General features: G+C 35.0%; 2 protein-coding genes across 2 annotated transcripts; one reads left to right on the top strand and one right to left on the bottom strand.

The window, feature by feature from the left end:
* Positions 1–460: 460 nt before the first annotated feature.
* LOC110719686 lies at positions 461–10,745 on the bottom strand. The gene is made up of 15 exons (XM_021898664.1): positions 10,630–10,745; positions 7,710–7,939; positions 7,507–7,621; positions 7,335–7,417; positions 7,181–7,244; positions 6,972–7,089; positions 6,419–6,573; positions 5,591–5,644; positions 3,427–3,496; positions 2,494–2,619; positions 1,605–1,642; positions 1,422–1,472; positions 1,140–1,307; positions 949–1,061; positions 461–847 (listed from the first exon to the last, which is right to left on the bottom strand). Exons 2-15 carry the CDS (start codon positions 7,910–7,912, stop codon positions 724–726), a joined length of 1,482 nt encoding a protein of 493 aa, XP_021754356.1. The 5' UTR covers positions 7,913–7,939; positions 10,630–10,745; the 3' UTR covers positions 461–723.
* A 1,682-nt stretch (positions 10,746–12,427) lies between these two features.
* On the top strand, positions 12,428–13,573 carry LOC110719685 (NAD(P)H-quinone oxidoreductase subunit S, chloroplastic-like). The gene has a single exon (XM_021898663.1). The coding sequence runs from the start codon at positions 12,581–12,583 to the stop codon at positions 13,349–13,351; it is 771 nt and encodes a 256-aa protein (XP_021754355.1). The 5' UTR covers positions 12,428–12,580; the 3' UTR covers positions 13,352–13,573.
* The last annotated feature ends 338 nt before the right edge of the window (positions 13,574–13,911 follow it).

The following is a 13,911-nucleotide window of genomic DNA, read 5'->3' as shown; positions in this document are numbered from 1 at the left end:
AAATTGGATAGGCATGGTCTCATGGACACGATAATCTAAACCCAATCAGTGACCTGAATTGACATCGATTATTAGGTCCTCGTAAGAGAAGTGGCAATCATAAGTCCTGCAGTATTTCATTCGCACTCCAAAGTCCTGCTAATGCACATGTTTCAATGAACATTTTTTATGCCTCGAGGTTTGGGGTTCCTCCAAGTAAAAAGAAAAGGAAGGAGAACAATATGTGTTTGTACATCCAGACATCCAGTAGCTTGTTGCATACCACAATCCTAGCAAAGGCCAAAGACCAAAGACGATAATCACCTAAGATCTTTCTGTTTAATAAAAGCTGTAGCCCTTGATGCATATAAAGGTAGAACTGCCTTGATACAAGGATGCGTAAAACACATGCTGTGATGCCGATCCTTCGAACCAAGGAAGTTCAACATCCAAAGATCTGCCAAACATAAAACTAGGAGAATTTTTAGCCACATAAACTGATAAACACCATGGTCAGCTCACTTTCCTCAACATTTCAATTTAAAAGTTGTATTTGGTTGAACAAAATTAAGGAGCTGAAATACATTATTGCAGAAATCTAATCCCATAAGTAATGTGATGAAATCAGGGCCTATAATTTATTATCGTAAAACTTTGATTCTTTCCCAATTGTATGGGACCTAAGTAAAGCTGCAATAAGGAAAACAGGGTTAAATTGAGATATCAATAACCCCTGCAATTGCTTCAGTTGTCTCCGTAGATCCATTTCTCAGCATTGTGTGTGTAACTGACCAATTCCTCAGGCTTGAACCAAAGGTTGATTTCATCCTTAGCTGTTTCTGGGCCATCACTTCCATGGATAATATTTCTACATTCAAAAAATTAAGTTAGATTAACAGTGCCCGAAAGTTGGTCATTAAGAGTAAGCAGCAGATTATCATCCGTAATATTAGTGAGAAGTAGTAATACCTTCCAACGACGACTGCAAGATCACCTCTGATGGTTCCTGGTTCGGATTTCTGTGGGTCCGTGGCTCCAATGAGTTTCCTTCCGTATTTAATCACTCCCTCACCTTCCCAAACCTATGAAAATAAGGAAGTTAGTCACAAACAATTTGGAAGTCACGTCTCTCATGAAAAAAAGATTAACTAATTTCTCACCATAGCAACCACGGGGCCAGAGCTCAGAAAATCACAGAGTCCGTTGAAGAAAGGCCTCTCTGACAAATCATGATAATGCTTCTGGGCAAATTCCTTTGAGGGAACCACTACTTTGATAGCAACAAGCTTGAAACCCTTTCGCTCAAAACGTGCTACGATTTCTGAGATCTAAACATTGGAACAGTCATCTGTGTTAGTAAAAAAGAACGAAAAGGCTGTCCCCACTGTGAATTTCAATGGTAGAAACTCGATGAAAAAAAAAGGCACTGGAAAAATACTTACCAGTCCTCTCTGAACTCCATCAGGTTTGATAGCAATGAAAGTACGCTCCATCTACACACATTTCAGTATGAAATCTCTTAAAATCCTTTTCATGATTTAGAAGAGTACTTGGCAGGATAAATACAAGAATTAAGAGATCATCTTATTGAAAATAAATAAATACAACAAAATTTGAGCAGGTACCTCTGCAGCATAAGCTTCCTGGTCCTGAAGCAAGTAAGCTACATTGCAAAACAGACAAGAGGAAAGCAGCACATTAGAGAGGAAAAATAAGAGGAAACACCAATAGCATTGGTACATATCAGCAGAAATTCAGGAGATAACCTATTACATAATGCACGGAAAGAAATTACTTCTTGACCCCACTGATAACAGCTTAAAATTAGTTTTTGTAGACAAGATTTAAGCTTGCTGCCGCTTAAACTCTAGCTAGTGGTAAGTCTGCTCTTCTACAATTACACACGGAAGAGGTTCCGGGTGTCACGAAGCTAAAACAAAGCACGGGACAAAGCTTCTCTACCTCTCACTCAAAATATATAAAAAATGTCCATGACATGTAGTTCTTTCTTAGTTTTAACTTCCAATTTACAAAGGCCCATAACATGCATTGACTGATAGACAGCTGTAATAAAGCGCATAAAGAATAAAATTCCTCATTTAATCTTCAGCCATACAAACTTTCTACAAGACAATAATTGGGAGAAAAAAAACATACCAAGCCTAGGGTTCCTCAAATTATTGTGTCATTGCAGATTGAACAAGAAACCATATCTAAATTTCTTTACCATATATAAGCACAAATATAGTACTACTTTCTGTCTTTCTACATCTCAATTTTAATGTCAAAAGCATTCTTTTTTGGGTCCCAATAAAGTTGTCAAATTAGTACCATTTAGTGGTTTTTACTAGTAGAAAAACTAATTTCCCTTCAAAATTATCTATTGATTAAACTTTTAGTCCCAAAATTTGAGAGATACGGATGGTTCAATGATTCAGCAATCACACAAAAAGATAAACAACAAGAAAGAAAAGACGTGAAAAGGAAATCATTGAAAGTGTAAACAATTGGCACCTGCTGCAGGGATGGCCAATGCGGTGGACAACCATGTTCCGGATGCATTGGCTCCTCCGAGAGAAGCCAAGTGAGATGCTTTTCCTCTCAAGGATACAGCAGCGGTAGCAGCCACAGTCCGTCCTTCTGCAATTCAAACACAACAACGACTTCAAAAACAATACTTAATCCACCGTATAATAACAAACAAATGTACTTAAGAAATAACTTATATAATCAAGAAATAGCTTATATGGTATCGTGCTACATGTACATAACTTATATAAAAACCATACCCTTCAATCTGTAATGAAGACACAAAGCAAATAAAAGATGAATCCTGAAATTCCATCTCATTTATCATCAATCTACCTGTTTTCTAATGACAAAGTTATACGGAGTACAATCTTCTATCCTTCTATTTAATAATTATGTTGTTCTTTGTTGTAACCTAAAAACCAAAATATCCCTAATTTAGGGATTTATAACTATAAGCCATTTAACATCTCAAAGTCCATTTCAAGTTTCAACAACATAAAAACACAATCAATTGACGACTATCATTCAAAAGCAACAATCTAAAACTTAACCTCAATTCCAATTCAAACATGCTTACTATACTATAGATCATATCTAACACCTCTTCCGTTTATTCTTAGATACAACATTTTGCATATCACACTAAAGATCATACCTAAAACTTTACCGATTTCTTAAAAAAAAAAATCTTGTTAGACTCGTCTCAATTTACATTTTCAAAATCAAATTTTACTACTAACAATCAAAACACGTAGTGTAGTATTAGTATATAACCGATTGAAATTATGCATTGACAAACACAAAAATAATAGGGGTACTCAATAATAATGTTCAAGTAAGATTGTAATGAAACAACAATCAAATGAATCTGAAAATAAAATGACATTTGAACAACGATCTAGGAGAGGGAGAAACCAGGGACGAAACGAGAGGCGGAGTTCTTGGAAGAAGAGAGAAAAGAGCGAGCAGCCCTAGAAGCAGATCTGTAAATGTGGGACCTCATTTTTCAATGGAGAGAGAAACTAACAACTCTAACAAAGGAAAGGGAAGAAGAACGACGATAGTGGAAGTGAGGTTACTAGAGTGACAGATCGATACAACAGTAGTTTATTGTTTAAGGGTTTTGTTTGGGTTTCTTTTTATAGTAGCTGTTACTGTAGAAATTTGATGCTTTCCTATTTACTTTTTACTGTTGGAGATTTGGAAATGCTTTTGCTTTGCTTTTCTTTACTTGCCTTGTTTAGGTTTTTGATTAGGAATCATACATTTGCTTTATATTTGTGAGACATGTCTAATCTATGTATATTAATTATCATGAAGTTAGGTCAATTAGGGTTGTTGTATGTGTGGAGTACTCGAAATGGTGTCGTTATTGGATCAAGTACCTATTATTTGTAGCTGGTGTCACGGATTAATATGCGAACTGTGTTTTGTACTCATATTAGATTTGATAAGGTTTGGGCATTCAAGCCTTTTGTTATTTAGAGTTGTGATCTATATTTGTTTTTGTACTCGGATTAAGAACTAGATCCATATTAACCGAATCCATGGATCTGGTCCATCTGGATATGGATATGGATATGGATCTAATTGCTTATTAGAAGTAATCTTTTTACAACTTCAAAAAATGTGATTGAGCTTCTTATTGCAAGAAATGCAAAAGAAAAGTAGACTTGAGGTTATAGTCTTTACACATATCTTTCCTGAATTGATAAATGCCGTCATAATTTGTTCAGTTTTGCCATTATAAATGACATTAGTACGACCCTCTCTATTTTCTTCTCCTCTCTATTTCTTCTTTCTTATACCGACCAACCAAGTAAACTAGCTCCTCCTAGGTCCCCCAACCCACCCTTCTCTTGCCCACCATTAACCACCACCACCCCCCAACAAGCAACAAGCAACAACCACCCCACCTCATTTCTTCTACCCCATTCTCCACTCCTCCGTTTCTCCTCTCTTTCTCATAGCCACAACCTTCACCACACCCAAATCAAAAGCAATAAAATACCAACCATTGTAGGTTTGGAAATAAAATAAAATTACATCATCAAATAGAAAGTACATTTTGCTAATCACAACACCTTTGTTGAAGACGTGATACTAATACCATCATATTATCATATACGAAGTACGTATGATTTGTTTGAGTAAACTTTTTGCATGTAAAATAATCACAAATAAGTACTAGAACTTCATAGAACAATTGAGTTCATAATCACAAATCATCCGAACTTCAATATTCGTAACAAGTCATTAAAATATCATCTTTACAAATCTGAATAAAATAATTAAAAAAAAGTAAATTTGTTAGAAAGAGTTACAAATACTTTTTCACGGATCACATATATGAAGTCGACATATCAAATTATCAAATAGCAATAAACGCCTGACCAGCAAAGCCAACAAAGCTTCAAAAGTCACGTGGCCTTTTAGTAGTGTTGAGTTTACTCTACGCTATACTCCAATGCTTACAAGTTTGTATTGATACAAGTTGAGTGTCAAAGTGATCATCCTATTTACAAGCAAGACACTTCCCAAACAACTACGGACTTTGAAAAACTACTTCACATTACGTATCCTCGTTTGGAAAAATGTTCGTAAGAATGAAACTCTCAAGGAATTGACGATAGGGCCTGATCTATATAGATACAAATTAGACATTTGAATCAGAACGAACTGGAGCTAACTGTCAATAAAAATATCCAGTTAATTTGACAGTAACTAGCGAGGGTAAAGACATTAAGACAGTAACAGACTATCAGTCATGACAGGGAATCAGGATGGCCGCCAAGGCCAAATCCTCTGTTTAGAGGTTTCAGGAGGGGAAATTCGACGGGAGCTCATTGAAGTGGTGAACAATGGTGGTGCCTGAAATACAAGGTAAAATTGGCAAAGAAAAAAGTTCGATCTGCAGCACTTAGTCAATTACCTTTATTTTATTTACCTTGAATGTGGTTATATTTACAAGCACAATAATTAATTTCTGCACATCAAACTCATATTCTCAATAACCTTATTTTTCTAGCTATATACATTGTTGAACGTTGCTTTCACAATTTTTATCACCAGGGTCAGTTTTATCAGGTCCAAGCTTGCACTCTGTTCGTAATGCTCTTAACCAAGAATCAACCTGTGCAATAAAGTTACAATGCAAGTATCAAGAAAATGATCAAGAACACTACACAAACAGTTACACTTAAACTACATGCAACCATAGTCAAGGACATAGAATTCTAACAAAAACGGTCATTATATCCTCTTTTCCCCGCTGAACATGAAAGCATACAACAGTGACTAACGGGGATGATCATCTGTTTCACTTGGACTCTCTATATTTCACCTCGAAGTCGGTGTAGGATCCTCGACATTGAAATAAGGGTATGGACAATTGACACCTCATTTGGACCAAAAATATGATACATTTTCTTTACAAAGCTAAAACATGAACAGTTATCCATGTCTGACACGAGTTTTTGTGTTCAAGTAACAGTCTATGACCCCTCAACTATACTCCATCAGTTTTTTTCAGTTTACTCAATTTGTCCGTTTACAGTGATTCATACACAAGGAAATCAGTAATATGAGATTGTTAGGTTAGTCTCGATATATACTTTCAAAATATCAATTTTTGTAATAATTTTACTTACAGTGAATAAAAAATGCTTTGTACAGAATATGATCAAAGTTGAGTGTGTAAACTTTATAAAGCAGAGTACGTCACACTACAAAACAAAATAGCATGAAATTTATTCATTAATGTGCGCTCATTTAAGATTTATTAGTTTCACATAGGCAATTAACAAGTGACAAAATGAAGTAAATCTGCCCCATATAAGAAAAGACATCTCTAACAGCAAGTCAAATACGAAGTACAAAAAAAATGAACGGCAGCTACAGGAATTACCTGTATCTCAGAATCGCTGGAACATTCAATTCTAAGTCCATAACGTGTAACAATGTAAAAGCAGTGCCAAATTTCTTCACCTTCTCGAACTATGCGTGGCAATGAGCCTACTTCATCAATATCGGAGAGAAGAGCTGAATCCTGAGGACTCAAATCTGCAGCAGCTTTATTAGATTATTAGGTAATAAATTCAAATGCTATCAAAATCTTTACACATTGACACCTCTTTCAAACAAGCATACGAATAAGGCAATAAACCACTTTGACAAATGTGCCCACATGGCAACAACCCACCTGAAAAAAGGGGAAAAGAAAAGGTATACAGCAATTTAGAAGGCCATAACTTTACAAGGGAGTAAAAATCACCTTCCTCATTCCTCAAGAAAAAGTCCATTACAAAATAAACATACACGACTTTTTAACACAACACATCTAGGGAGCATGACAGCATGTTGATACCATCACAAATGATTGAAATGATAATACAGTTCCACTCGTTAAACATGTCACCTGAAATAAACATTCGAAGAAGATGGACCAAGAAATCAAGTACCTGTAGAAGACAAGTAAAAGAAGATGCATGATCCTTGCAGGACTGTAAAGCGAGGAACCCAGTCATCGACATCACAGTCATCAATAGGAGGTAGCTCGCCAGGTAGTGCCGCCCATCGCTAAAGGTTTCAAAAATAAATGCATCAAAATCAAGTAATATGTAGTATTAAAGTTGGTCCAAATACTGAAAGATTACAAATAGAACCATACTGTTCTCATATTTAAGTATCCTGATAGTCGAGCCCGACGCAAGATTTCATCAAGATGTTCCAACCTACATTAGCGGGAACATGTTAATGAAAGAGTACAAGTAGCTGGTTAGTTCAATGCATGTATACAAGTGGAAGAGAGAAGCATTTCTTACTGTGCTTTGAAATGAGCCTCTCTTTCTTCTACATCAGCAAGTTCTGACCGAAGGGATTCTAGTTCTACAGCACTCAGCTCAACCTGTGAGTTAAAGATAGAAAAGAGTCGCATTTAAATTCTTATCACAAATATAAAAAAGGGATTGTGTAAGCAAAGTTAACTGCAAATACCTTTTCTTCACCATTAAGACCAGTGATATTTCGTAGTCCCTTCAAACTAAATAGCCTCAACATGAATGAAGCAGTTTTCAACTTGTTCCTAGAAAATGAACGATTCTGAACTATGCTGAAGTCAAAGGAAGGAAAAATAATGGTGAGAATCAACTAATAAAATACTTCACTATTAGACTTTTCTTTTCAACTAATAGAGGTACCTGGAGGCACCGTTGGCACTTGTATTTGAGAAAAATGAATTTCTATCTAAATGAGATGTTGTGCCAGATGTTGATGTATGAGGAGAATCTTCACCAGATATTGAGGTATCTGAACTTCTGGGTAGGGGAGAATCTGCAGAAGCGGAAGCTGAAGCCTCAAAATAATCTGGTATGATCTCTATAGTTCTAGGACCATCACCCATCAATGAAATTCCTTTTTTTCAAATTGGCTGCAAAATTTAAACAACACAGTGAACACACTGAGGAAGGCTGTAGTCATTAGTATAATTCTTCAAGCAAATGAGAACAAAACATTGGCTGTATTCAGTAATCAGCACATAGTTTAAGGATATAGCCAACAGCATATTGAACAGGAGCAATTGCAAATTTTGCAAGTGTAAGGATTAAGTAGAAGTTCAAGATTAGTAATTTGATTTTCACATGTACAGACATGGAACCATATTACTCTAAAAGGTTGACATAAGGTAAATAATCGTTATTTAAAAGTGTGATTGGGCAAATTTAACGCAAATTTACTGTTCAATATACTCCACTTATTAGCTTCTTTGAAAGTGTAGATTCATTCCAATCAATTTTCTAATGTATTATTCAGTTATTCACCTTTCACCAAACCAAACACCAGTACACCACCATTAATAAATAACATTATAACAATGAATTATTTGACATTAAATTAACTCTTTTTCACTCGATCTAAATGACCCTGGACAATAAAGTTCATATTATGATATCAAATAAATGCAAGTATATTATTCCAACTATTCGCATTGCAATTATTCTACTCTCTACTTTGGTATTTTTAATATTAGCTATCCAAATTGCTTAATATGAATTAAATCTCTATACATTTAATACACTTATCCAAAATCTATTCTTCTTCCGCTTTTCTTAGAATGTATTGGGTGAGGAAAATAGGGAAGAGAAGGAAGGAGAGAGGAAAACTTTCAACTTTGAAAGTTCATTAAGAAGTTAAGAAAGACGAAAGCCTATAATTTCTCTCTGTTTCCCTAATCTGACATGCAAACAAGGGAGCTAGATCCCATAGTATCCCTTCCCACATCGATACAAAGTACGAAATATTAATCTTTGTGAAAACCTATAACTGTGACTGAAGACCTAACAGCAAACTGATGCCAAGCAAAGTTCACATACTTAAATAATTAAGCGGCCTACAAAGTACTAAACGAGCTACAATAATAACATCCTCCCCGCCCCTGCAAAAAAAAAAAAAACCAAAAAAAGATCTAAGACATAGAGTGTTTTTGCAACTTCACGGAAGTAAAAAAAAAACATTACAAAATAATGATGTAAAAGTGTAAAACACTTAAAAGACATGTGAGAGAACTATAACAAGTTAAGGAAATTTTCATGGCAACAAGTAAAAACTTAAAACCCTCAAAATGGATATCTACTGGCAATCCTATGAGAAGTTCCCAAGGATTGAAGTAATACAACAGGCAACTTAAACTATATGAAGAAATAATTATGTATGAAGTTTAAAATATAATAAGAGGAATAAATTAACACCAAATTGAAAGCCCATATTTTGCCTAAGAGCTAATGCAGTCTTCAAATGACACTCTAGAGAACAATATAGTCAACTATCTAGCATTCTAGCCTAATCAGAATCACAGATGGATTTTCCCAGAGGAAATAAGACTCCATTCATCAGAAAATAAAGCTTTGGCCTTTCAAAATCCTTAAATACTTTCTAACTTTCTTATAGGCCATGCTAAGTAACTAGGCATTCTAGCAGTCCTAGTCTTACCTGTATTGACATGACATGAGTGCAGGTAACATAATCTACATCTAACTCTCTATATCTAAGTCGAGCATGACAACTATAGCCAACCACAAATTTTTAGAAAACAATGAGGATTTAAACTTAGTAGTATAATACTTGTACGACCTAACATTTTGTAGCACTTTTAACCCACAATCACCACATCATAAATCTAGGTTCTCGCACGACCTAATACTTAATTACACTTAAATCAAGGTTCATGTAACTTAGAGGACGTTAAGATTCAAATTAAGCTGCATATTTGGCAACAACACTAGCCATATAAATACTAATTCCGGTCATTGGTATGGACATCAATTCTATCAATTGATGAACTTTGCAATGATTCATGTGGAGTTTGAAATACTAGATCATTGCAAACTTATCAGCCACAGCTGGAATTCCAACAACAGTTCCATTACTAAAAACAATAAGCAGCCACATTGGATGGTAAGACATCTCTTGGCAATAAATAAATCCTGCTCAATCCCAAGTAGCCTCAATCATCTATCCTCACTTCGAAACCCCGGCAAGAGTTCAATTGCCTAAATTTAACAGCTTTTTAAAAGCAGCCCTCAAGAACATTCCTTCTAGTATTTTCAACTTAATTGCTAAAAATCCCCACCCACTTTACCAAAAGATTACAAAATATTCAAATTTGAACTACTCAAATTAGAACATCTCGTCAGGCGTTTATTAATTAGCACTTTATCCTAAAATGAAAAAAAAACCCCAATCAAAAATCAAATTTTCACATCCATCACCCTCCAAACCAACCCTAAACCCTCAATAAAATTTTAAAAATAAAAAATAAAATAAATTCCATACTTTGAATTATCAATTATAATACTGAAATTGAACTCAACTTCATCATAACCCCAAATTAATTTCGAATCAATAAGCCCAAAAAAAGATAAAATTTGTATACATAATTGATCATAATCTTGACATCGTCAGACATATTCGAATATATATTAGTAGCAAATACAGAGATCAAATCACAAGCTAAATCAATAACAAAGTACAAATTTTGCAAGATTCCCAGATAAATTCAAGTACTTAATCAAGCAAAAGCAAATTCATTCAGCATAAAAATACAAGAAAAAAAGTAAGCACCTTTTAAATGGAGGTTGAAGCGAAGTGGGTTGGCGATTGAAGGGAGAAATTGAAGAAAGGGAAAGGGGGGTTTGAGTTCGTGGTTTTTTGTTGTGTTTAGTGCTGATTTAAGAATTAAAAATATGAGATTGACCAATGGTAGAAGAATACGTCTTTATTTTTATCAATCATTATCATTTAATTGTGATGATTATACCTAATGAACTGTTCGTTAATGTTGTTGTACTCGGAAAACAATTGCCTGTGGAAATCACCGTTTTACCCTCCACTTGACTTGCGGGTGTTTTTCGTAATTCAATTGGACTCAATTGTACTCTCGTTTTAAGCTTGTAACTAGACTTGGTTATTGGACAAGATAGTGTAATAGACTAATAATAATAGGATTAGAGTCAAGTTTATAAAGCTCTTAATGGACAAAGTCTTTAATAAGTCCTTATTGAGTAAGGTCAATACAGAGGTAAAATGTTTATCCAATTTAATACATATAGAAAATAGAGAATATATAAAAAATTACATTTATATTACCCGTAGCAGTCCGACCCGCTATTGGCCCTATAAAATATGACCCTGCCTACAATCAATCTGCACCGACCCGCCCAATAATCAGGTCTACTTGAAACTAGACATGTGATTTGGGCTAGTCAAGGTTAGGTCGATAGTAATTCTGGACAAAAGAAGCAATGACACTTTTGTTGGGTCAATAATAAGCGGGTCAATAAACGAGCAACTATATTATCCCTCCGCTTCTAAATAATTGACTCGTTTTTTTCACTATTTATATACTAACTTTGACCATCGTTTCTTCGGTAACGTATAAAAAACAAATTTTATCGTGAAATATATTGTTAAATATGTATTAATATAAAATTTCATAATATCAATTTTTTAAATATTTTTTATTACTCCCTCCATATTTTATTACTTGCTCCATTTCTCCATGTGTGGAGTTTTAGGAGAGAAAATATAAAAAATTTAAAGTATGATAGTTGAGGGGTCCACTAGGAGAGAAGAAATTAGTAAAATATTGTAAAAGGGTTTCAAAAAGGGAAATGGAGCAAGTAATAAAATATGGCAGCACAAGAAAAGTGAAGCAAGTAATAGAATACAGAGAGAGGGAGTAATAGCGCATCTTGTATGCGGTTGGCCACACCGTATGGCCGCTTGTAAAAGAACAAAATAACCCCTAAAACATTAACCAAGTAACCCTTGTAACACTGATTGAGTAACCCTTATAATACTACAAAGTAACCCCTAAACATTGACCGGGTAAGCCCTAAACATCTTCCTCTATCATCACTTGTTTGGGCTTGTCCACTAGATAATGGCTTCGAGCTAGGGATGATTATTACTTGTAAAATAAACCTACCAGTTTAAAGTTGATTTGATTTGATGTAGCGATATCAAAGGGCTTGTGTCCACAAATAGCTGATTTGTGATTTCACATGTCAACAAACATTAATTAAAATTTGACCTTAATTATATCCAAAAATAGCTATTAATTCAAATTAGTGGTATACTGGTATGTTATCGATCAACCACTAAATTTGGAGAAAGGAGTATTATGTCACCAAAGGTGAAAGTCTTACCATCTTAAATGTAACATTTCAAACAAAGTTAAAGAAAGCATTTAAACTTATCCTTAAAAAAGTTCTCCGTATAAAAGTAATTACTTCGTAGTCACTAAAAATTACGGAGTTAAAAGTCATAATAGTAAGTTTATAACTATGACTATGAGATGGTTTCGTACACGATTTAACCTTAATAAGGAGATAGAGGAATCGATTAGATGAAGGCCATTGTCTTTTGTCTCGTGCTAACATTTCAAATGTATAAGTGGAAGTGAGTAAGATAGGACCGAATCAAACCCCACATAAATTTTGTGGTCAGAAATCAGAATAACACACAGCAACTCTTTCTGTCTCTCTCTTCCTGCAAAGTGAATTAGGCAACAATGGCATCTTCTTCCTTATCACCCCCTAGCTTCCAAGGTGTCTTCCTTAACAAATCACAATTTCTGGGCCAAAATCACATCAAATTATTAACTCAAAGATCAATCTCGACTTCTTGTCCTAAAACAACCTCAAGTAAACCAGCAATCACTGCTAAATTTGATCTCTATGGAATCTTGGGAGGCAGAGGTTTATGCAACGGCGAGGCAGGCCTCGAAAAAGAGCTGAAAAGAGACACTCAAAATCCGCCACAAAAAACCGAGAGTAATGAAGAGGAATCGGATAAAAAAGCATTTGCAGACTCAAGCATTGATGAGGTTATACCAGAAAATGCATTTGAGAAGGAGCTCTCAGGCCTAACTGGTGGATTTCCTGGAGGCGAAAAAGGTCTCCAGAAATTCATTGAGAAAAACCCACCTCCTCCTAAGATAGAAAACAAAGGAGGTGAAGACATGAAGATGGTTTTAACCTCCAAGAAGCCGAAACCACCTGAGCTGCCATTGTTGTTGCCCGGAATGATCGCCCTTGTTAAGAATCGAAACAATCCATACTATATGTACTGTGGTATTGTGCAGAGGATTACTGATGGCAAGGCTGGAGTGCTGTTTGAAGGAGGGAATTGGGATAGACTGATTACATTCAGGCTTGAGGAGCTCGAAAGGAGAGAGAAGGGCCCACCAATGACAAATCCCAAGTCTGTTGTGCTTGAGCCTATGATTGAAATGCTTGAAAAGCAGGCATCAGAAGCAGAAAGTAGTGAGATAACTCAGTAAGCTTCCAATGACCAATCTTTAGTCTTGTTTGTATTGTACAGATCAAAAGCTGCAACTTCTCTTCTATTCACCCATAAATAAAAACCCAAGTGAAGGATCTTTCAAAAAAAAAAAAAACCCAAGTGAAGGATTGTTCTACATTCCCAACTTCTCATATTTCCTGTAATTATATATATATTGCATCCACATTATCCTATTAATCTATCATAAGTTTCGAGTTAATGATAATCCCAAACATCAACTGGAAATGGAAGTAGCAGGCATAGCAGATTTAACTCCCAGGAAGCTCTAATGTTAGCAGATTAATGCACATACTAAGTATATAACGAAAGGAGCTTCAGTTCTGAAAAACCGAATTTAGATAATAATCAACAGTATATAGTGCCACAAAAAGGTGCAAATTATTTAACAGTCTCACAATTTGAAATAATTGCAATCATAGTATAAATTGCATTCAATATATGGTATATCAATAAGTGGTATGCTATACACCAATTAGTTTGACCAGTCCTACCTATGCTGCCTCTTCTTTAATCTTTACCGAGGTTGAAACAGCAGCA

This window comes from Chenopodium quinoa, unplaced genomic scaffold (assembly GCF_001683475.1).
Source record: "Chenopodium quinoa cultivar QQ74 unplaced genomic scaffold, ASM168347v1, whole genome shotgun sequence".
Classification (NCBI taxonomy): domain Eukaryota; kingdom Viridiplantae; phylum Streptophyta; class Magnoliopsida; order Caryophyllales; family Amaranthaceae; genus Chenopodium; species Chenopodium quinoa.
Note: the sequence above shows the minus strand (reverse complement) of the source record. Positions and strands in the feature narration are given on the sequence as shown.